This window comes from Myotis yumanensis, unplaced genomic scaffold (genome assembly GCF_028538775.1).
Source record: "Myotis yumanensis isolate MYYU_CA2020_CCGP unplaced genomic scaffold, mMyoYum1.0.hap1 SCAF_4, whole genome shotgun sequence".
Lineage (NCBI taxonomy): Eukaryota > Metazoa > Chordata > Mammalia > Chiroptera > Vespertilionidae > Myotis > Myotis yumanensis.
This window is the reverse complement of record NW_027223755.1, coordinates 5,000,519-5,023,733: the sequence shown is the minus strand read 5'-3', so window position 1 is coordinate 5,023,733 and position 23,215 is coordinate 5,000,519. Positions and strand designations below refer to the sequence as shown.

Sequence of the window (23,215 nt, the reverse complement as noted above, 5' to 3'; positions counted from 1 at the left end):
GGCTGCCCCCTAGTACTTGGCACCTTGTAGACATTCAGAACTGTTTGTTGAATGGATGCATGAAGGTTGGTTTTCAAGAATGTGTTTTACACCTGGCCGATGTGGCCCCGTGGCTGAGTGTTGACCTATGAACTGGGGGTTCATGGTTCAATTCTCGGTCAGAGCACATGCCCGGGTTGTGGACTTGATCTCCGGTGTGGGGAGGAGCAGGAGGCAGCTGATCAATGATTCTCTCAGCACTGATGTTTCTATCTCACTTTCCCTCTCCCTTCCTCTCTAAAATCAATGAAAAAAATGTGTTTTACAAGTTGTAGATTTCTACGTTTATTGATTCATAGAAGAAAATGATGCATTTGTTCTTATTTCTACTTGTGAGGATGCTTAATATCACAAGCTTCAAAGGTCCTCCGAAATTTCATCATTTTAATTCAACGTGAACAGATGAGTTTACTAGATCAATATGCAAGGTATTTTCTAGAGATATGCTGCAGGGTGTCATGGGCTGGAGGGGAAGCTAAGACAGGAAAGACAGGAAGAATAATTATAAGAAACTAATACAAAAGTTTGTCAATAGCTTCTGAGCTTGCCAGTCTGCTGTTTGTACCAGATGCCCTTTTGTAGGGGTTATTTTTGGACAGTCACTCTGTTCATCAGTAACTGTGTTAGGCCAAACACTTTCCAGGATGCAGTATTTCCACTTTCCTGTTGGCACATCTTACAGTTCCTACTTCACAGATGTTCACTGTCTTGCTACTCGTCGATGACCCCATTCTGACGCAGTAGAGTTGGTCCCCACCCTTGATGCACTGGTTGGGCAACATGCAGATACACTTGGAAGTAGAGGCTGCAATGAGAGAGACAATGTGACCACCACAGTTCTCAGGGTTGGATTTTACCTAACTTGCCCCCAGAGTGGTGAGCTCCTTGGTTAGCAATAATTGAGAACACTGAAACAAAGGCAATGACCCAATACGCAACTGTGGCTGAAGGGCGTGGCCTGCGTGTAAGAGAGAAGAACGCATAGTAAGCCAGTAAGACCAGACGCAGCATTGGGTCATCTCTGACACCTCCTTCTCGCTCACTCTTCCCACGCAGTCAGCTCCATCCTGCCAGTCCATTTCCACAGTGTCATCAGTTAGTCCCTTCTGTTCTTTTCTCATTGGCACTGCCCAAGTACATTTAGCTTTATAATTTATTGAGCATGTACTATAAAACCCATTTAATAGGCCAAGCACTTTGAATGCTTTATTTCATTTAATCCTCACAACAAACATGAAATATCTGTTAGCATACTAATTACACAGATGAGAAAATGGAGCTCAGAGGCATTAAGTGATTTGTCCATGGTCCCACAATTAGTAAGTGGCGAAGGGAGGTTTTAAAACCTAAATGACTGCTGCTACCATATCTGAGTCAGTCTGAGACCCAGCAGCGATTTCATTAACAGAGCAGCATTTTCAAGGCAGATGTCAATTCTATCCCGTGTGTCTCAGCTGATGGGAGAAAACAGGGCAAGGAAGTGGGGAGATATTCAAAGGTTCAGGCTTTCTGCCCTTGGTAGGAACATTTCATGAAAAAGCACACTTTCCCTCCTATGCCTCTGTCAACCCGCTGGAGAAGATTCTAGTTGTGGAAAGTCTTGTCCATTGTCGGGAAGGATGGGGTCTGGTGAAGGACAGGAGGCTGTTCCATCTCCGAAGAGAAAGTCAGTTCCCTGGGCTTCTGGAAAGGCCACAGTCACCACTCAGTCTAGTTACGGCTGAAACGCTCTTAGCAAGGTTGTTTGCAGAGCACCAGTACCAGAGCCCTTCCCCATCACTCATCCTTCCTTAATTCATCCTTCAACACTCAGTTCTCATGCTTTCAACCTTATGAAATCCTCCCAGGCCAGAAGATACTGATCTCTCCTACAACTCTCATCGCCTATGGCCTTGCATTAAAATTATTCATGCAAGAATTGGGTAAAGTCATGCCTCCAATTACGGTGAACAGTGCAAGTGTAGAAAGGCCTTTTATCTTCAGACATCTCATCGTACTTTGTACGGTGACTTCCTTCTGTTAGATACCAAATGGCTGTTTGCTGACTAAGTCTCCCCCTCTTTTTAGTGAAGGTGGGATTATTTTTGAAGTTCAGGCAAAACACTTAATATGCATAAAAACCGGGCCATTGCAAAATCATTTGTGTTCTAACTTTTGAAAAGTGAACTTCATGTCACTTTGAAGTTCCATTTTAAACTTTTTCTTGTTTTGTTTTAGAAAGAGAAGGAAATGAGTAGCAAAGTACACAATTTAATCACGGTGACATTCAGTTCAACTCAGGATTAATAATCTCCCACCTTGCTGCGAGTGGGGTGGGGTATAGAATACATGTTTGACTTTCTCTTTCTTTATAAACACTGTGGTTTATACACTGATGCCGGCCTATAGTGCCTTTTGACCCGAATTCTCTGTGACATTGACTTTTGCTTAGCAATTAAAGAGCTGCCAGAGGCAGACCATATCTACTGGGTGGGGGGGTGTGCTTCCGTTTTCTGATTGTGTGCAGGACCAAAGAATACTTTAAACAATGTCAATCTCCTATTAAGAAATATTTATGTTTTAGTGTGATTAACTTGAGCAACATTCGGGTATTCAAATATTTTACTGTTTATTTTCTTCTTGTTTGATAAACTTTGACTCCTGGGGACCGTGGAATTTGGATATATGTACAACAAAGACCTAACAATAAAGACCGATTTTTATGAAACTGTAAGCTGCAGCTTATTTGTTATTCAGACAGATTTAAAAATAATAATTTGTGGAAAAGTAGCAACCCCCCGCCCCCACAGTTCTTTGCAATAGCAGAATTTTATAAAGACCATTTCTCCATGATAGGTAAGGAGGGATGAAAGTTAACACTAAACACATCCCTAGCATGCCTGAGCTACCATTTTGATTTGATCTTCTGTCCAAATTCCTTCTATTTTCTGTATGTATTTTTGACAATAATGTTCTTACACTACAAATTTCAAAGAAAATATTTAGGTTTTAAAATGATGCTGTATAACACTGTCAGTTTTTTTTCCTACCACAAATTATTGTTTCTGAGAGAGATGTCAGTTGGATAATGGTGTTGGTCAGGCAGTGAAAGGATGAATAACAGTGTTCATCTAGAAGATGACTTAATAGTGTTTAGAATTAGGCAGTGTACATATGGGGCCCTGGTTTGGTGTCTCTCACAGTGAATTGCTTTATTCCAACATGGCTGAAAGGTTGGAAGCCCCAGACATTGACTTCCTGAGTTGCTGCCATCAGATGGTCCATTGACCATGGCTCCAGTGTCTACCCTTTGTCATGAGTACCATCCTGCTACCTGCCCAGGGAGCTGGATCTTGACAATCAGCTTTAAGTAGAACAGGATGAAACCTTATTTAGGAAATAAGCCCTCTCCCCTTTTCTAGGACTGATTTGAAGAACATGGGACTGGAAAGTGAAAGAGGAGTCAATGAGAACAGTAAGGTTTTTCCAAAAGTAAGGTGGTTTTAGTAAAAATTAGATGTAACAATTCAACAAGTTTCTATTGCATACTTCATGCCTCATTTTAAAATAAGCCTTTGAAGAGTGACACATGTGATATCTGGCTGCCATTTTGAGTTCTGTTAAATCCTATTCTTCAAATCCTATATTTATAGGTATACTAGAGTCCCGGTGCACGGATTCGTGCACCAGTGGGGTCCCTCGGCTTGGCCTGTGGGGATTGGGCCAAAACCAGCTCTCTGACATCCCCCAAGGGGTCCCGGATTGCGAGAGGGCAGTTCTCAGGTGATGCACCCCAGAATTGGGCTCCCTCCTTTCTGGGTCCGGAGTGCAGGTGAAGCAGATTTGGGATGACAATGCCCCAACAGCAACCTAACCCCCAGCCGATTCCGCGAGGAATCTGGCTCCCTCCTCTACTGGTTGGAGCGTCTGTCCTCTAATGGTCATTGTGCATCATAGCTATCAGGTGACAGCCAAACGGTCAGATGGTCACGTAGGCTTTTATATAGCTCAGGTGGGCTATTTCAGGGTCAAACTTCATCTTAGAGCATATGGACTGCTGTGAAATTCTGCTTCCGAGCAATTAACAAAAAAAATGGCAATAGTCAATACACTTTAAAGAAAATAGAAATGTAACACCACTTTTTAAACATCAAATTGGCAAAGATATCAAGGAGTGATAACTCTAGGTTTGGTGAGAGTATGGGAGGACAGTCTTTATCATCCATTGTAGATAGGAATACAATATGGTAAAAACATTTCTGGAAAGCAAGTTGATACAAGAAACTTAATAATTTAAAACAATATTTAACTAGAAATTCCATTTTTTATGGTATAGCCTAAGAAAATAATTTAACATTATAGATTTATCTGTGATAGATTTGTTTATCACAGCACTGTTTGTAATAGCAAAACATTGGGAAAAATCTAAATGCCTAACAGAAGATTGGTTAAATGAATCGCAAAATGTCCATATAGGCTTTTGCAGACATTAAAAATTATGTGGCAGAATAATATATGATGACATGGAAATAGTTTTATAAGTGAAAAGCAGCAATATGTAAAATAAGATTTAGAGTATGATCTTTTTTTTGGGTAAATTTATAATATAATCAGGGCAACCCCTGGAGAAAAATTTTTTATGGAATGCTTCTCTGTATAAATGATTAAAGTCACTCCAAATTCGAGTGTCAGCACCATACCAGCAGTCCATTTCCAAGCAATCTTGAGAGAGACTACCCTGCGGGTCATCAGCCTGCTCTGGGAATGGGTTTAGCTTTGAACCAGAGATGACTCTATAGTCTGGGAACATCTGGTTGACCCCATTCATGGTGGAAGGGAGGGTCAGAGAAACAGTGCCTGAGTCTATGAGGGTCCCTGTCTGGGTTCAGGGTGTCCTGCCCGAATAATACAGCCAGCCTTGGCTGGTTCCAGGCACTACAATTGGACAGAAAAAATTTGAGGAATCTGCTTCAGCCATTGGTGTCCACGAGGAGCCCAGTCCAGGCACAGAGTACTCTACCTCTACTGGCCCCAGCTGATCCCAAACGCCAAAGGAAATCTCAGACAATTCAGATACACGCTCTCTAAAGCTGGGAGAGGGGAAGGGCGCCTGAAGCATGAAATCAGGATGTATGCTCTTCTCACTGGGGTCTGAGGGTAGTGCTGATTATATATGCATAGCACAAAGATGCGAAAGATTTACACCAGAACTGTTAAAGCAGTTATTTCTAATAGTAGGTGGGTTATGTTTTTCTTTTCGGTTTAAATCACTTTATAAATATTTTTACAATAAAATGGAATGATTTCTGATTAAGGCAAGGTTCATTTTAAGAGAGAGTGTATGAATGTAAACAAGATAAACCAGCTGAGATGAAGTTTAGGTGAGAGCATTTCTAGTATGTGGTCACCACCGGCACTTACCTGAACATTTTTCCCAGTCGTAGCAGGTGTCATAGCCACAGGCTTCTCTCTTGGTGCTGTTGAATGAAAGCTTTGTTCTTTCAAGACCCCATTCTAACTGTGGACCGTCTTGGCAGGAACCAATATGTAGAAAATGGAATTGCTGGTTATTTAAACATTTCTTGGCCATAAAGTTGCAAGCTGGTGAAGTAAAGTGACTGTTGGAGTCCGAGTCAAACACACAGAGATCTTCTGAATATTGGCTGCCCGAGAGAGGAAAGCAAGCATTTACACATGAAGACCAGAAGACAAGAAATGGCATCCAGCCAATTTAACATGTTAACTTACTGCCCAGGTATCTTTCCCCTGCTCTCCCCACCCTCCAATGTCTCTTCATTTCATCCCCTTGCATGCTCTGGGATTCATTTTTCAAAAATTTCATCTTAATCTTGCTATTACTCTCAACTGCCTTTGAATTAAGTGAATTTTAAATTCTTAAAAAGATCTTCCATATTTTTATTCAAATCCACTTGCCTTTCTGGAGTTATTTTTCCATCCCCTTAATCCTTCTATATCACCTGAAAGTTGTATTGATCATCTTCTAAATTGGTAAGATTATTCTTCCTTTGCTGTCATCCCATGCCTTGCTCAATCAGCATTGTGCTGTCTCTCCTCTCTGCCCATCTGTGTCCAGCTCAATTCCTGCTTATACTTTGGAACTAACCCTGATTGACCTAGCCCACGGTAGTCCATTGTACCTCTTCTGAGCTCAGTAACACTCATTAATTGCAACACCAGAGTCATATATCATTACATGGCTTTGCAAGTGGGTTTGTATTATGATTGGCTCAGTGGATAGAGTGTCGGTCTGCAGACTGAAGGGTCCCAGGTTCGATTCTGGTCAAGGGCATATACCATGGTTGCAGGCACATCCCCAGCAAAGGGTGTGCAGGAAGCAGCTGATTGATGTTTCTAACTCTCTTTCCCTTCCTCTCTGTAAAAAATCAACAAAATATATTTTAAAAAAAGAGCACGCCCTTTTAAGTTATTCTTTGTTAACTTGCGTAATCTCTCCAAATAGGTGATGGATCCTGCTACTGAGAAGTAACCAGTGGCCGTAGCCCTTGTCTCACTGAGAAGTCAAGAACCCCTTGGTCACGCCAAATCTGAGCCTCTATTCCGAGGTCAATTTTAGAATTTACAGTCAGTTCACCAGCACGTAAGACTGTTTCTAGGGACTAGAGTCCCTAGCTGAGAAGAAAAGGCCACTCACTAAGTTCGGAACACCTAGGCTGGGGCCAGCCACTCCCACAGACACCCTCAATGCCATAGAAAAGAGAACTGAGACCACAGAAAGAGGCTAGAGGGGTAGGGAAGAACTTCAGACAGTTCCAGAGTACAGTCTGTACTCTCATGGTTTGCTATTGCAAAGACAGAGAAAGAAGTTTCCCCTGGATTCAATGGGCAGTATGAATGCTTCAAGTACTACCCAGAGGGGACTCCAGCAGCAAGAAGCTGCGTGGTGGACCACTGTGGTGGACACTGAAGAGGGTAGATAGAGCCACCTTTGGGCTGAATTATACAGAAAAAGATGCTGTAGTGTTTGAATGAATGAATGAATGAATGAATAAGCATTTGTGCACCTACAGCACAGAGGAACATGAGAGCTATTCAGTGTTTAAAGTGTAACAGTTGGGCACGGTCTGTTGGCTTCTTACCCCAGCATTCATTCTTTCTCCTCCCCAGTGATCTAACTTTATTAAAAAACGCCTGCGCATCCAGCCAAAGAACGGCATTTCCAGCCTCCCTTGCGGAGCCATGTGGCCACATGAATAGGAGAAGATTAAGGAGATGATATCGAATGATGGGTCTTTCAGGAATTCTCCTTAAGAGGAGAGAATGTGTGTGTTTTCGGCTTTCCTTTGGTCCTGGTCCAGCAGAGCAACTCGGACCATGAGGCAGCTTGAGGAGGGCAGAGCAGAGAGAGGAGGGACCTCGTTGCTATCTGAAATAGGCAAGTCACCGCACTGGCCCTAGATCGCCTACCTCTGGATTTATTGTGTGAGATAGAGAAACAAAATTTTATCTGAAACCAATGCTACTTTGGATTAATTTCAGCGGAAAGTAGATCTTCAATCAAAGTGACCTTGACACTCCTCGACACTGGTGTTTTTTTTTCATGCAAAGAAAAGACAGTTATAACAACAAAGAAGAGATAGCTAACTATTTGTGGCAGTCACAGGAAGATATATAATGTTTATGCTCTGCCCCTACATGAAAAAATAGACTGACAAAGGTAGGTGTGTGTGTGTGTGTGTATGTGAGTGTGAACTCCATGCTCACAACACTTTCTCTACTCTAAGCTTTTGGAGTCACAACTTTGCCCTATACTTCGGGAAAGAGGAAAGCTTTGAGATAGATAACTGAATATGCAGTTTAAAAGTAGACAAGAATAAGTATTTATAATAAAAATGAGACTGTTTTAATGAACAAAAGCCATGAAAACTTGGGAACTGGGCTGAGAGATGACGAGAAAGCTTGCAACCAGTAGGAAAGGAGGAATTCAGCTGAGCACAGGGGGGAATTATTTGAAAAATTAATGTTTCATGTTTGTGCTTCAAGAAGCTCATCAAGCTGGCTATACTAGACTGGCCTTCCCAATTCCCAAACATGCTTTACAGAGCACCTCTGGTTTTGTTTTTTTTTTTTGAATGCTTTTTCTTTCTTTTTTTTATTATTGATTTTTTACAGAGAGGAAGGGAGAGTGATAGAGAGTTAGAAACATCAATAAGAGAGAAACAATCGATCAGCAGCCTCCTGCACACCCCTCACTGGGGATGTGCCCACAACCAAGGTACATGCCCTTGACTGGAATCAAACCTGAGACCTTTCAGTCCTCAGGCTGACGCTCTATCCACTGAGCCAAACCAGTTAGGGCCATAGAGCACCTCTTACCTACAGTCTTCTTCTGGAGACATACAGATGCATTCAGATCCCGATTCCTTTTGTCCTAGTTGACAACGGCCCTTTAATTTGCCCAGAAAATCTGAAAGAAGAGAAAAAGGATTGAAGTCCAGTGCATAGAATAGATTCCAAGTGAAAACTTGAATTTAGGAGCAAAGGCAATGGTTAAAGATTCTCATTTATCTCTTTCAGTTAGAACATTCATTTTAGCTTTTCCACATAAGCTGTCATGAAATATTCCATCACAAAGGTCCTTTCTAGCTCTCATGGGCAGTCATTTTCCAACCTAAAATTGCTGTTAAGGCCAGATAACTAAAGAAAATGGAGTTGGTGAGATTTCTGTTCAGTTGTTTCTTAAATATTTATTGAGAAATTATGGTATTCCCAGCACCACATTAGGTTTTGAGGGTAGTGTATTGAGCAAAATTTGACCCAGATCATCTGCTCACAGAGCTTAGAGTCTTATGGAGGTAGATAAACATGAATCAAACAAACACATTAATACAAATAGAATTGCCGTCCTTCTTAGTTCTATTAAAGAGAAAGCATATAAACAAGGAAACTGATGTAGCTGAGAAGATTAGAAATGGTGAAATGAAAAGAGAAAAGGGGAAGGAAACACCAGACATGAAATTGCTAAAAAGCGAGGCAGCATGTGACTTTCCGGGAACTGAAGACCAGGGTAATTGAAGTGCACAAAACAAGCGCATGGAACAAGGATGGCTACAGAAGGACTTTCATCCTTACTTTATAAGCAGTGAAAAGTCTTTGATGGGTTTTAAGCAGCAGTGGTGTGACAAAATAATTCCCTGATCTGGATGTTGGAAAAGAAATTAATTCTGGCTTCAGTGAGGGGAGTGGTCAAGAGAACTGTGGGTAGACAATGTAGGGGGTTATTGTAGTAGTTCAGGTGAAAGAAGATGGTGATTTTGATCAAAGTCCCCAAGGTAGAAATGGAGAGAAGTGGATGCTTGAGGCATAGTTGGCAGATAAAATAAATGACTCATTGAAAATAAAAAGTGGTTGTACATCAGAAACTTGGTGAATAAATGTGTATTCCTATGTTTCAAGTTAAAATAAAATGCTTAAATAATTTAAAAGTAGTATGTACTGCTTTTTAAATGACCCTTCACTTTAACCAAATGTTCAGTTAGCTATCAATTCTGATTTTATGAGTGAGCTTGCACTCCCTCAAAATGTTGAAGTATATTGAAAAAGAAACATAACCTCAATCTCTAAAATTTAAAGATATCCACTTGGCCAATAACTTCTCATTTCTGCCTGACCTCCTCCTCTACACAACCTGCTTTGCCCTCCCAGAACACACTCAAGAAATAGCAGCATGGTAGATGCGATGCTACCAACTTTGGGAGACCCCTCCCCTAGGCACACACATTTATTTATTTATTTATTTATCTATCTATCTATCTATCTATTTATTTATTTTTTAAAATAGATTTTATTGATTTTTTACAGAGAGTAAGGGAGAGAGATAGAGAGTTAGAAACATCAATGAGAGAGAAACATCAATTAGCTGACTCCTGCACATCTCCTACTGGGGATGTGCCCACAACCCAGGTACATGCCCTTGACTGGAATCGAACCTGGGACCTTTCAGTCCGCAGGCCGATGCTCTATCCACTGAGCCAAACCGGTTTCGGCATCACACACATATATTTAATGTGTATATATGCACACATGTGTGTAGATGAGAGAAAAGGGAATCCTGAGCTGCTACTCACCATTTTCACAGGTGAGTGAGTTTGAAATGGGCGGTGTCCAGGAATCCTCAGTGCATGTGTACCTCGATGGCCCGGAAACCACAAAGCCTTTGGGACAGGTTAGCTCAATGGATTTTCCAATTTCATACGATCTCTGAAATGGTGAAATCGTCAGAACTTCCTGCACAACTGGTTTGAGGCACTGGGTCACTGCGGCAGAAAAATTTTAGAGGCGTCAGTGGAGCGGAATACACACTAGACGTGGGCCAATTTTATACAACCCAAGAGGTGATTTTAATGTGATTCATCCCATTTTCTCTGTTTTAATGCCCCCTTGTCATCAGAGAACTTGGGGGTTGAGGATCCCAGGCTTTCCCCGAGAGCCTTCCTATAGCTCCATCGTCTGAGGTTCCCTTCTAATCAGGTTCCAGGCACTTCCACCTTTCATTTTATTACAGGACCCTCTTCTTCTTTGCCGGTGACCAATTCCAGCATGTCATAATTTCAAGAGTTTCATCAAAAGGTTGATGAGACTTGGGGACTCAACAGGGTTGAGTCACACATGTAGTCACCTGTTGGGAATGGCTGAGGGCATTTCCCCAAACCTGAATAGGATACATTAAATTGATTGTGACTGCCAGACAGCTAAAAGGCATCTTAATCTACATGTTATTGCCTCCTACTGGCCAAACACCTGAACAGCCGAAGGCTAATTCCCCCATTCTGACAATAGACTCTGTACCAAACCCTGACCCTTTGAAGTGTATATCTCTGCCTCGCCTCAGGACAAGTTGTGTTAACAAAAAGCATGGGGTCCTGGGGACGGAGAGAACCTAAGACCTTAGACTTAAGATCTTGGATCTTAGCTCCTTTAGTTAAGCTCCTCTGACACCCAATGCCTTTCAAAATTATATTTTGTCTCCGGACTCTTTATTAGTCCCTGGATTCCTGTGTCATCTAAACACGGCCTTCTCCAGATTCCTGAACCCTTCTTGATGCTGGGACAAGAACCCCAGCACTTCTTCCCTCTCCTGTGCCCAAAAGGCAGTCGCCACATTGTGAGCGACAGAGGCAGGACATTCTAACTGAGGCTGCTCTCAACGCTGCCTCACGGGGACCCATGGTAGCTCTTTGGAGTCCCCCTGTGAGCCTTGTCTGATTCTCATTTTGACTTTACTGGAGCACAGCTATGTGTGGAGCCTTCAAACTCCTCCTCAGGAAAGGATGGGAAGTGCTCCAAGGAGGAAACTGCCTTTCCCATGCAGCTACATCGCCGATACACTAAGGGTGTAAGCAGCATCTTCCCGGGACCCATCCATCTGCATCAATTTGGACATCAGACTAGGCCGCTGTCTGTGGTTAGAAGCAGTGAGCAGACCTCCCGGGCTTCTCTTTAAGCACGTGTTTCGCCATCCTGTGTGTATGAGGCCAACACGCAGGGCCAGAACTGAAACCTGAAGATGCTTTGAAATCTAATGTTAGCAGATGCGTCCTATTTTCTGCTTCACTAAACCTTTTCACCAGAGTTATTAGCAAGTAGTAAAATGTCCTGGTCTATGGTGATTTTGCTTTGTTTATTTTGGGCGCATTTATTCTTTAGAGGGGCCACGAGAAAGGGCGGGCCTCACGCTGGCATTCCACATCGAGCTGTCTCCAGGTCCTGTCTGGCAAGCAGCTGAAGTACTGGTACCCAACCAGCTTGAATCCGGTGTAGCATGCGATTTCAGCATCTTCCCCAACGGAGTACAGTTTCTTCTCATTCTAGAATTAACACCGAAACCGGCACATTATTAGCGCTATGAAGAAGACTTCTCATCGCCTCGGGGGCATCTGGTTTCTTTCGATTCCTTCACTCCTGTATCAACTCAGTTACAGAGTCCTTTCCATGTCACCTTTTAAATCTCTCCCCAAGTCCCCTTTCCTCTGCCACCACCACTGCCTTTGTTTATGGCATTTATAATCTCTTACAAGGACAACTTTCTAACTGGTCCCTTTTCCGTGTGTGTGTGTGTGTGTGTGTGTGTGTGTGTGTGTGTGTGAGAGAGAGAGAGAGAGAGAGAGAGAGAGAGAGAGAGAGAGAGAGAGAGAGATTCACTAAAATTTTCAAGATATAATGGGTCTTACTTGGTTTGGAATATTACCCTCCTCACCTCTTGCCATTTCTTCCTGTAAAACCTGTCTTCTAGCAAAACAAAACACCTGCCGTTCTTTGAATATAACATGTATTCTCTTTCATGTCTCCCTGTCTTTACCTGGCTGCCTGGCTAATTCCTCTCTATGCCCAACACTTTCTTCCCTTCTCTCAAGACCCAACTCAAGTAGAAAGTCCTCTGTGCAAAGGTCCTGTATGTCCTAGCTTCACGAGGAGCACACCTTTCAGTTGTGGGGAAAACATGCACAAAGCTCTATTTTCATAGTGTCATCACTTTTATCAGCGCCACCCAGACCCCGAGTGGCCCTTCCACGACCAGATCTCCATCTTACAATCATAATTAAATAGGGGCAGGTTCTTACCGGCTACCCCAACCCTCATGATGCTCCAGTTCCATTCTCCACCCACATAAATGCACTGGTAGCATATCAATTGGTGGAACCAAGTAACACAAGAAGACTGCTATCCTTTGGTCTAACAATCAGGTGTAAAGGCATCTCCAGGGAATTCAGGTGGAAGAGTGGCAAAGTGTTTCTAAATATCACTTTTTTCACTTTTTGGGTCAACAGAAGATTATTAAACTAGGAACACAATAACTCTAACTTTTGAAAAAGCATACTTTTTAAGTTCGATCTCTCTTTTTTTTTTAAACTCCAAACCTGAAGGGAAGGTCAGGATGCTTACTCGGATAAATCCATTTTCCGGAGGAACTGGCCGAGGACACCCTGTGTCTGATTCTAGGTCAGGGAGGTCTGTTTCTCTCCTATATTCATCGTCATTGATGCATGCTTGCCCACTAAAAGGGAACAATACATATGTGCATATAATAAACATGTATATACATACACACATATATTTAATGTATATTTATGCATAGAGTGGCATATATATATATATATATACTAATAAAAGGATAATATGCTAATTAGACCTTCTGGGAGACCAGCTGGGGAGGGCAGTTGGGGGCGAGCAGGCCAGCAGGCAGAGTGGTTAGGGGTGATCGGGCAGGCAGGCAGGTGAGTGGTTAGGAGCCAGTGGTCCCGTATTGGGAGAAGGATGTCCAACTGTTGGTTTAGGCCCGATCCCTGTGGGCTCCAAAAACAATTAAGACAAAACTGGCAATTGGACATCCCCTGAGGGGTTCCAGATTGGAGAGGGTGCAGGCAGGGCTGAGGGACATGCCCCTCCCGTGCACAAATTTTGTGCATCGGGCCACTAGTATGTGTGTGTGTGTGTGTGTGTGTGTGTGTGTGTATATATATATATATATGAAAAGGGTCACAGCAGGTAAAATGCCTCACTAATATGCTGTGTTGGAAGAGGGAAGATTCTAGTTCTTTCTTTGCTTAGCAGGAAGGAAATCATGCCTTCACTGTGCTGGGGGTCCCTGGCCCACCCCTCCAACCTCCTTACTCGTTCTGCATGATTGAGATGGAGCAGTGCTCCTCTTGCCGACTCTCCCCCTCGCAGGGCTTCCCTCCTAGCAGCGGGCTGGGGTTGTTGCACACTCGGGTTCTTGATCTCTTGTAGGTGACGTCGCACTGGCTCCAGGAAGACCAGCAGCCCCAGTTCCCATCCACCGCATCTGGAAGGCAGGCAGACCCGCCCACGGTGATGGTGAACCCCAGGGAACGGGGGCTTAGAAGCCAGGCCAACCTGGTTTCCCACTTTTCTGCTGTGTGGTCCTTTGTGGAATATCACAGAGTTGTTGTGAGGTTAAGAGGAAGTTAGGGCCTTACCCACCACCTGATTTCCTTTCCCGGTCCCCATGGCTGGATAAAATGGCCACAGTTGTGAATCATTTTCAACGACCTGCAACCTACCTCACACATAGGTATTTGCGTACATACATGTATAAATACAAACTTCTTCTGAGTGGAATATATATAAAACCGTGTGTTTACAGGTAATGGAATATTTTCCTACTCCTATGACACATCCCCCTTCTAAGGAGGATCAGGTAACCTTGAACATTACTTAGCCTTGAATGAAAACTTCAGCCATGGTTTAATTTATCCCTATTACAAAGCTGTCTTCATTCTACATTACAACACACAAAAGCTTATCACACACGTTGTATTTTCTAGTATTTTCTATTATTTTATTTATGCCATATTACAGGCATTGTGCTGTGCATCCTTTGTGTGTATATTAATCTTTGGATACAAGCTGACATTATCCCCATTCTCTGGATGAACAGATGGAGGCACAGAGAGGCCAGGCAACTTCCCCAAGGCCACAGAGCTGGTAGGTCACGATAGGCTCCTCCCAGGGCTGTTGGACTTTGGAGTCGAACTTTTTACAGGCTTATCTTCCTTGTGAGTTTGCGTAAGGTGGGAGGTGCTAATGGAAGTTGGTCTGTTTTCAGTGACCCGCCTAGCCTCCCTCATGATGAGTTCCTGACACTTACCCGATTTAAAGTCCGGGGCGCGCCTCTCGCAGTTCTCGCCGTAGGTGCCGCTCTGGCACACGCACACGCATTCGGTCCCCGAGAGAGTGGGGCGGCCGTTGTTAGGACACGGAGCGCACTGGCAAGGGTCGAACTTGGCTGCGTATTCCTGGAAAGCTCTCCTGAGGTTGTTCCGTCGTGTCACCGCACAGGAGATGTTTCTCACCAGGTCCGTGATGGGAGCGAGCTAGAGAGGGGGGCTAGTCACGGTCACGTCCCTTTGCCTAGGTTGCCATCACCGCCCAGTTCCCAAGGCATGGGAAATCCCACCCGTCACACGGGGGTTATTGCAGAATATAGTATCTATGCCAGTTGCACCCGTGGAGAAAGGGATGAGTTTCTTTCTCACAGCCGCTCTCAGCAAGATTCGCTTGCTTCTGTTGTCCCTAAAGTATGGCAGGTGTGATGTGCCTGGAGCTTAGGTTCCCTGGAAATTCTGCTCTGGAGATGTCCCTTACCTGGACCTGCATCATGTTACATGTTAAGCGTCAAATGCACGCATGAAAATAGTGAGCTAGGTGAGCAGGAGCGAGGCAGCGCTGGCAGCGCAGGAATGTTCTGCTGAGTTTGACCCCAGGTGAAAGGTCCAGAGGATGAAGAGAGCCTCTCTGGGTTCTTTGTTCTCCCAGGGGCAAATCTGGCGTTTGGGGGAACCAGAGGAGAAAGTGCAGAATGGGAGAAAACGGAGAAATGAACTCACTGGTAGGATGAGTAAAGAGTTGCAGCGAGAAATAACGGGGCTTGCACAAAACCAGGGCTCATCTTATTAACATTTTAAAACCCCAAAGGGATGACTATTTGGTGCCATGGGTGACTCACAGGTGCCCAGGCGGGTGGCTGGTTCTCACTTTCCTACCACAACTCGGAGAGCGTGCGCGTTAATCTACGTTCATAGTGACTGCACTCCTGCCGTCATTTGAGCCAAATGAGCAGGGCAGCCTGTGAGTGGGCATTTTAAAATGTGCTTATGTTTTAGGCAAACACTGGTTCCAAATGGTCTAGGACTGATATGTGGGCAAAGTGTTCCATGGCTAATAAAAATCACCTTCTTATGTAATGACAACAAATATAAGACTGGTACATTTAATCAAAGTTTATAGAACCAGAGAGCCCCATGGACATAAAATCCCACTTATCCCACAGAGCTTTCTGTGAAGGCTTAGGAGAGCTCACTAAATAGAGAGTTGCAAGAAATTACAGAGACCAAATTCTTTGCACACCTTGGAGAGATGAAGAATACGACTCAAGGCAAGTTTGAGCAGTTTTATTCACTAAATCCCCTTTCCTGATATTCTACGTATGCTGCAAATTCTAACTATGTATTAGAGAATGCCTGTTTGAATAGCAAAAGCAATAGACGTGTAATTTCACATTGAAAACGAGGCCCATTGTGCATGCACACTAAAGAAAGACATTTCCTTTATCATCTCGGAGCAAAATGGAAAAGGCGTTGTGTGGCAATTCCTTTGGGCTGCCAGAGAACTACTTCAGCTCTCTCACCCATCATACTTTTCATTCTTACCTTAAAGTCAATCACAACAGGATTGTCCTTCAGCGATTCTACCCACTGAGAAAAGACATTCTCGTCAGGGCCCGAGGTCCCCTTCTCCCACACCAAAGCCGCGGAGTACTCAGTCCTCCCGCCTTGAACCAACGAGATGGCTTTCTCTGCTCCCTGCATCATCGAACCTGCAAGGTGTTTTAAAAATAATTATTCATTTAATTTTATTGCAAATTCAACCTTTAAAGAAAAGCCTGTTTGCACAGAAGTGGATGGTAGAGGCATGTAGCTCCATTAAGTGAGCTAAGTGAAGAGCGAGAGAGCCCCGCTCCTCATCCCCACAGGCAGTTCATGAATAGCAGTGCCAACAGTGCCAACAGCTGCCGTGTATTAAGCAGCTTGTATATAATAAGCTGCACACGTTATCTCGTGCAGTGCTCACAACAATCCTGAGAAATAGGTGCTATTGTAAACCTGGACAATAAAGCTAGAAGTGCATTGGCCCCCAAAGTGTGGTTACTAGGGAGGACTAGGGGGCTGGATGCAAATGCAGCCCAAGTCCTGACTACTCTGCTCCCTGCTCTCTGATTCCAACCCCCCACTTTTGATACGTATTAGTATATGTCTGGCCCCCGGGATGATATAGACCCCTGGCTCCTGTTTTCCAATGTGTTGACGGCCACACTGGAGACTTCCGACTACAGAACAAAGTTGATAGAGTGCTTTTAAGCATAAAGACAGGAGTAAAAGCACAACTAACCAAAGGAAAAGAAAAAGAAATTAAACTTCAAGTGAAGAGTTGGCACAATGTTTCTTTAGAAGCGATGATATTTACTATACATAGCACAGATTTCTATATAAATTTGCAAAACAATCTCTATTAACTAATGGTGTCTCTAACTAATAAGAATCGGAACTGAGGAATAGGAAATTGTAGAAAGAAATACAATCAAATGAAAAGGAGGCCTGTGATATGGGTGAGAGTTAATGCCATTAATTTGATGTCGATTCTTCAGGGCCAGGAAGGATTAGCCTTGCCCCCACTGTAAAACAGTCTAGAATGACTAGAACTATGGGGGAAATGCTCTCCCTATGAAGAGTAGTCTGATCTTTTTCAAAGTGAGGCATGTGAAATAATACAGAAGGGTATAAAAAAAGAAAATTTTAGAAATTTTTGTATTTATTTTCCATATAAAGAATGGTTAAGAAATCAGTATTTGCCAATATATCTTATACCAATTGACACTGACAAAATATAATTGTCTGAAAATAAAATTAATAAAGTTAATTGCATGCAGAAAATATTTAAAGTAATACCTAATAAATGCAGAGAAAAACACCCAAACCTTAATAATTATTACAAAAAAACCTAATGGAAATGGAATGACAAATAGAATTTAAGATGTGGGAATTAGTGTCCTTAAAAATAGGCAATTATATTTTGTCTTTGCAGTGTGTCATTTGTTTCAAACTACAATGGTGATAGTTTCCAGTGTTTATTTGTCTTTGTACCTTAGTTTTGAAATCTCCCTTTTCAGTCAATTCTTATATTTAGTCTTTTTTGTCTCTGATCTCTTAATTTATTGAATTTACATTCTGATTAAGTTATTCCATTGCATGAAAAACTGGCATGGAAACTGCTTCCCTCTTCTACTGGGTTATGCATGCTGCTCTCCTTTTCCCTCTTTTTTCTTTTCTTCTGATATAATACGAATGCACGGTTGTCAAACCAGTTCTCATTTTGCTCATGCTTCACATGGGCATCTGCAAGGAGACCATCTATACGCTGATATTTTAAACTATCTAGTTATGATAGTACATATTATATTTTTATTTGTTCCCTATCTGTCTCCCCATGAGAAGATAAGCTTCACCTTTTGGAAGTTTCTGTGATTTTGCTTCCCCTTGTCCTGAGCGGAATGAGTTGCAACCTGTCAGGGGAAGTAAGGGAACTGGAGAACTTTACACGGAGAAAGGAGTTCTTTACAAAGGCACGGCACAGAAGAGAGCATGCCTGAGTCAGGGGACTGCCCACACTCCAGCTAGTCAAAGACAAAGCGGCAGGGACTTCCCTTTCGGGCTTTGTGAAAGCATGACATGCTTGAGGCGTGAGAGCTTCATGGTTAGAATTGCCTCAGAGAAGACTCCTCTCAGAAAATGTGTGGACAGACTGAAAGAAGGCAAGGCTAGAGGCCGGGGGCCAGTTAGGAGGCTTCTGTGGTGATCCAGGTGGGAAATGAATGGAGTGTGTGCCATGGAAATAAAGAGATGGGGACAACGAGGAGAAATATCAGGGAGGTAACGTGATCACTCAGTGGATGCAGAGGCTAGAAAGAGGGAGAATTGAAAGCTAAGAGGGCACGAGGGCAGAGGTGAACACTGTGCTCGCCCCTCCCAGGACCACATCAAAATTACAACTAAGTGCAGAACAATCAACCTGGAGAACCACCTGAAGACTAGCTGAACAGAACCTCTACAAGATACAGCACTCAGGTGTCTGGCTTGGCTGTCTGAGCCTTTTTAAAAAATCCTCAATTGTTGAAACCGGTTTGGCTCAGTGGATAGAGCGTTGGCCTGCGGACTGAAAGGTCCCGGGTTCAGTTCCGGTCAAGGGCATGTACCTGGGTTGTGGGCACATCCCCAGTGGGAGATGTGCAGGAGGCAGCTGATCGATGTTTCTCTCTCATCGATGTTTCTAACTCTCTATCTCTCTCCCTTCCTCTCTGTAAAAAATCAATAAAATATATTTAAAAAAAAAATCCTCAACTGAGGATATGTTTTACAGTGAGGAGAGAGAGAGAGAGAGAGAGAGAGAGAGAGAGAGAAACATCGATGTGAGAGGAACATTGATAAGTTGCTTCCTGTATGTGCCCCCACTGGAGATGGAACCCGCAACCTAGGTCTGTGCCCTGATGAGAATTGACCCCGCAACCTTTTTGGTGTATGGGATGATGCCCAAAAACAATGGAGCCACCATGGCATATCCCTCTGTATTTTTAATGGCTGGTTATACATATCATTACTTTGTAAGCTTCTTGATAGGAAGGCCTGATTCCCACCCATCTTTACATCATAATGGCTAATATTGGGTTCAGCCCATGGGAAGAATCAATAAATATTAATTAAATTAAACAACTTAAGTATAAGATAAAGAAAACCTTAGCCATTTCCCCCTTTAAGTAGTGCTAATGATGCTGTATTTGCACTCTCTCCCCACCACACACAGGGCTCTGAGGTAATAACCGAAATAAGTGCAAATTGAAAAATCCCACAGTCCTGTGCAACTGGTCCTAGGTTACTGTCAGCCGCGGGGTGCACTGGGGAGCTAAGGGAGAGGGCTGTCACCTTCATATTTCTCTGACATCTTGTTGGTGGTGCACCGGTGTTCCACTTTTTTTTTTTTAAAGAAAAGAAAGCGTTTCGTTGTTTCAATCCGGATACAATTTTGAACTTCTGACTCCGTTAAGCCTAGGAAATGGAGCACAAACAAAACCTCCTGAGCATTCAGAGAAGAGCATGAGGGTCTGCATCAGCCACCATCGTCTCTAATTCCCGTGAGTGCGAATGAACGACAGTTCTCACCTACAGATCCAATCCTTCACAGACCCTGAGAGGAACCTGAACAGGAGAGGTATTTATGAGTCCCTGCTACCTCTCCCTTCCACCCTAGCCCGGAGAAGCACATATGGGGTCATCGTGGCCCAGCCCAGGGACCATGTTGGCCTCTCCCTGTTGCTTACATAGAATGAACCTCTAAGCTTGCCATCCTACTGGCCGATGCCACTGTGCAGCCCTGCACATCAGAAGATAAACACACACTGTGTCTGGGCCCTGCTGTCGGATTTTGCGGGGCCATGGCTGACTCTGTGAAACCTCCGTCCACTTCACTTTTCCTTGTTCATCATCAAAAATGTGAATCCTGTTGGTCACCCTCTCCTTCCCTCGATGCCCATTCTCATACTCACCTGTGCTTCCTCTCTGACTTGGCTGCTCGCTTCACCTCTACCTCCAAAACCTTTCTGTTTGCTCTCGGAAATTCTGACTTCTGACCTAGGAACTCTTGTCAATTCTTGTCCTCCCTGACTCTTCTCTTGCTCTCCTTATCTGAACTCAAGCCATTTGATATGTTTCTCGTTGTCTCTAAGGGAGGTTGGTACTGCCCCATCCCCAGCCCCTTCAGCTGTGGGAGCTGGGGTGACCACATCTTCCTCATTCCCCACTGCTGCTTCCATGGGATGCCTCTGCACCATTGTTTATGTCTTATAAAAATTCCGATCTCTGAGGCTGAGGCTGAGGCCACCCAGTTCTAATACTCTCAGTCCTCATGGTCCTTGTCTTTCACCAAACTTCCAAGCATCATTAATTGAAGATTGTGTCACCGGAACCACTCTTTCCCACCACAAAGCTTGCCATGATCCTCCATGTCTTCACCATCGATGTGGGTGTCAGGGGTTGACGGGCACAGTGCAGGGAAACAGATCTTGCCATTTGTACACTTGTGTGGAACCGCCTCCCTGGGGTCATTTGAGGAGAATCTATGTTTCCTTTTTGTTAACTGTTTCCCAAGCCACCTGACCTGCTACCCGAAACATCAATTTTAGAATCCAGGTTTTTTGATGTGTAGTTAAACATTGCCTTGCAAAACATAAGCACACTAGAGATAAAGCTGTTAATATCAGCCCTTAAGCACCTTAAAGCAAAGTTGTTTATCAAATACTGATATTTAGGGTTGCAGGTCACCATAGGCAGGAAGGAGTGTGTTTAGAGCTTGAGGCACAGTTGGTGAGATGGTAAACCTGAAACCTGAAGGAGAGATCACTGAGGAATGAGGCTGAGTGGAGGAGCATGGGGAGTGCCCACTTCAGTTTTCTCAGTAGTTTGACACATTGGAAGAGATGCATTAGAAGTTGTAAGTTCTTGATTTGAAGTCCCCATGCTTACCTTGTATCTTTAACTTTAGAAAGAAAAGACTGCTATTTTGATCAAGCTGAATAAACATGTCACTTTTCTCCTGATAGTATTGTTCCTATAAGTGGGTGAGTCAAATGTTTAGGCAACATTAGGAATTTAATGCCCCTATAGCAACAACTCCCATCTTTTCTTATTTTTTGTTAGGTTTTGATTATTTGTAAGTCAAAATTAAATGTTATGTGTACAATTCATTAATGATAACAAAATTAATTAACCATAAGCTTAGTTAAATCCATTTTCTGAGGGTTAGAGGAGAATCCTTGAAGATTTGAATGAAGAATCCCTCTTATGAGCCATGGTGTTGGTCATACAGTGATTAAAACATCAAGGCTTCATCAGTGAATTTCTGTATAAGCCTTTTCTTCCCTGTAGCATATCCTAGAGCTTGCTGCCTGACCTCTACCCACAATGACCAAGAGGCAACTTGATGCTGTAGCATTTGGCCCCTCAAACCCGAGTGTCCCTCTGCTGGGGTGTGGGGATGAGTATTTTAGAAATGTCCTCAGCTACTTAGACTGGACAAAGGCCAATAGTGCTACTTGAATATGTCATACCAATAAGTAGTGAGGCAATTAATTTTTCTGCTCAAATTAAAAGCAGAAAATGACTTCTCAACACAGGGAGTTTAAAATTACCATCTTGCATATTATGATATTTTAATTGTTTAATGTTTCACTGAATTCCTGAAATTCTTTTCACCTTGCACACTGAAGCAATGTCAACTTTTATTCAAGGTTTTAAATTGACTATGGGACCCTGAACAATAGGAGAATAAATCAAAGGATGCAACTAAAAAGCAATTAAATTTTGTTTATTTTTTCCTGAGGGAGACAAAGTGCTATGAAATATTCAAGTCGTGGTGTTTTGAAATGAATGACAAGGGTTATGATTCTTATTGAATAAAGCAAACAAAGACTAAGCCTGTACTCTAGTATCATGTCATGGCTAACTCAAGGGAGAACAAATAGAAAGAGAGAAAAGGGAAGAGGCCAGAATAGATATTTATCTAGACAATGGGCAAAACCAGGTAAGCACAACCCCTAGAGAATTCTATTTCATTAAATTTTGTTTCTGTCTTGGTGTGCTTCAACTTAACCACAATTAAAATTGTGCACCAATAGTGTTATTGTGACTCAGAGAAATAAATAAGTATATATACTAATTGAACATAAGAATATATATTATGTCTAAGAACATTGAATATAAGAATATGTTTTATTGACTATATTAAGTGTACATATGCATATATATATATATATATATATATATATAGTGTGTGTGTGTATGTATGTGTTTGTGTATGTGTACACAGGTGTGTATGATTATATATTTCCAGTTTCCTACCACATCTCAAACTCCCTTTCTTTCCCTTATTAGGTGTCACTCTCTATCTCCATTTACAGAGAAAGAGACGGAAGTTGAGAATGTTCCAATAGGGAAAGATAGTTCATCACTCTTCATTTTGGTTATGGGGCTTCAGCTATTAAAACGCTGGAAGGTTGATTAAAGATTCACATAGTTCTTTACCTGCCCTGATCTCTAAGCCTTTGGAGGCTTTGCTCTGAATGGGTGATGAGGCCAGCTCATCAGGCGAGAAATTATTCTCTGAGCCATAGCCGCGGTAACTAGAATAAAATCATCTCAAGGGTGAATGAAAACAAGTCAAGGGCCGGAGATTTCCCCCCCCGATTTTTGCCAGCATTAATGTTGATGCTAGTCTCCGTGGCAGGAGACATCACATTTATCATGCAAGCATCGCTCTGGTGGGAAGGAGAGCTGACAAAACAGGAGGTTAGGCGGTGTGGAGGGTGCATCACAACATAAACCTTTTCGATTTCAGTAACTCCATCAGGTGAAATTTTTTAGAACTTTTAGTGAAAGTATTTCTCAAAGACATTTGTCCCATCTCCTCTCTTAGGAAGCTGACCAGGAGGGATCTCTGGTCACCTAAGGATCGAAAGAACTCAGGGCAGCCCCAGGAAACAGTATTTGCGATATGAGATGTAAGAACGGAGGAATTGATACTCCATTGACACCAG

General features: G+C 42.9%; 1 protein-coding gene across 1 annotated transcript in view; it reads right to left on the bottom strand.

Moving 5' to 3' along the window:
- Nucleotides 1-209: 209 nt before the first annotated feature.
- Nucleotides 210-23,215, bottom strand: part of C6 (complement C6) — a 47,808-nt gene continuing 24,802 nt past the window's right edge. Inside the window, exons 9-18 of the mRNA XM_070411410.1 lie at nucleotides 19,551-19,673; nucleotides 16,227-16,393; nucleotides 14,666-14,891; nucleotides 13,669-13,840; nucleotides 12,940-13,051; nucleotides 11,732-11,864; nucleotides 10,125-10,313; nucleotides 8,374-8,464; nucleotides 5,440-5,681; nucleotides 210-844 (exon numbers count right to left, since the gene is read on the bottom strand). Of these exons, the coding sequence (XP_070267511.1) occupies nucleotides 663-844; nucleotides 5,440-5,681; nucleotides 8,374-8,464; nucleotides 10,125-10,313; nucleotides 11,732-11,864; nucleotides 12,940-13,051; nucleotides 13,669-13,840; nucleotides 14,666-14,891; nucleotides 16,227-16,393; nucleotides 19,551-19,673 (1,637 nt within the window). The 3' untranslated portion in view covers nucleotides 210-662. The remainder of the gene's footprint in view (nucleotides 845-5,439; nucleotides 5,682-8,373; nucleotides 8,465-10,124; nucleotides 10,314-11,731; nucleotides 11,865-12,939; nucleotides 13,052-13,668; nucleotides 13,841-14,665; nucleotides 14,892-16,226; nucleotides 16,394-19,550; nucleotides 19,674-23,215) is intronic.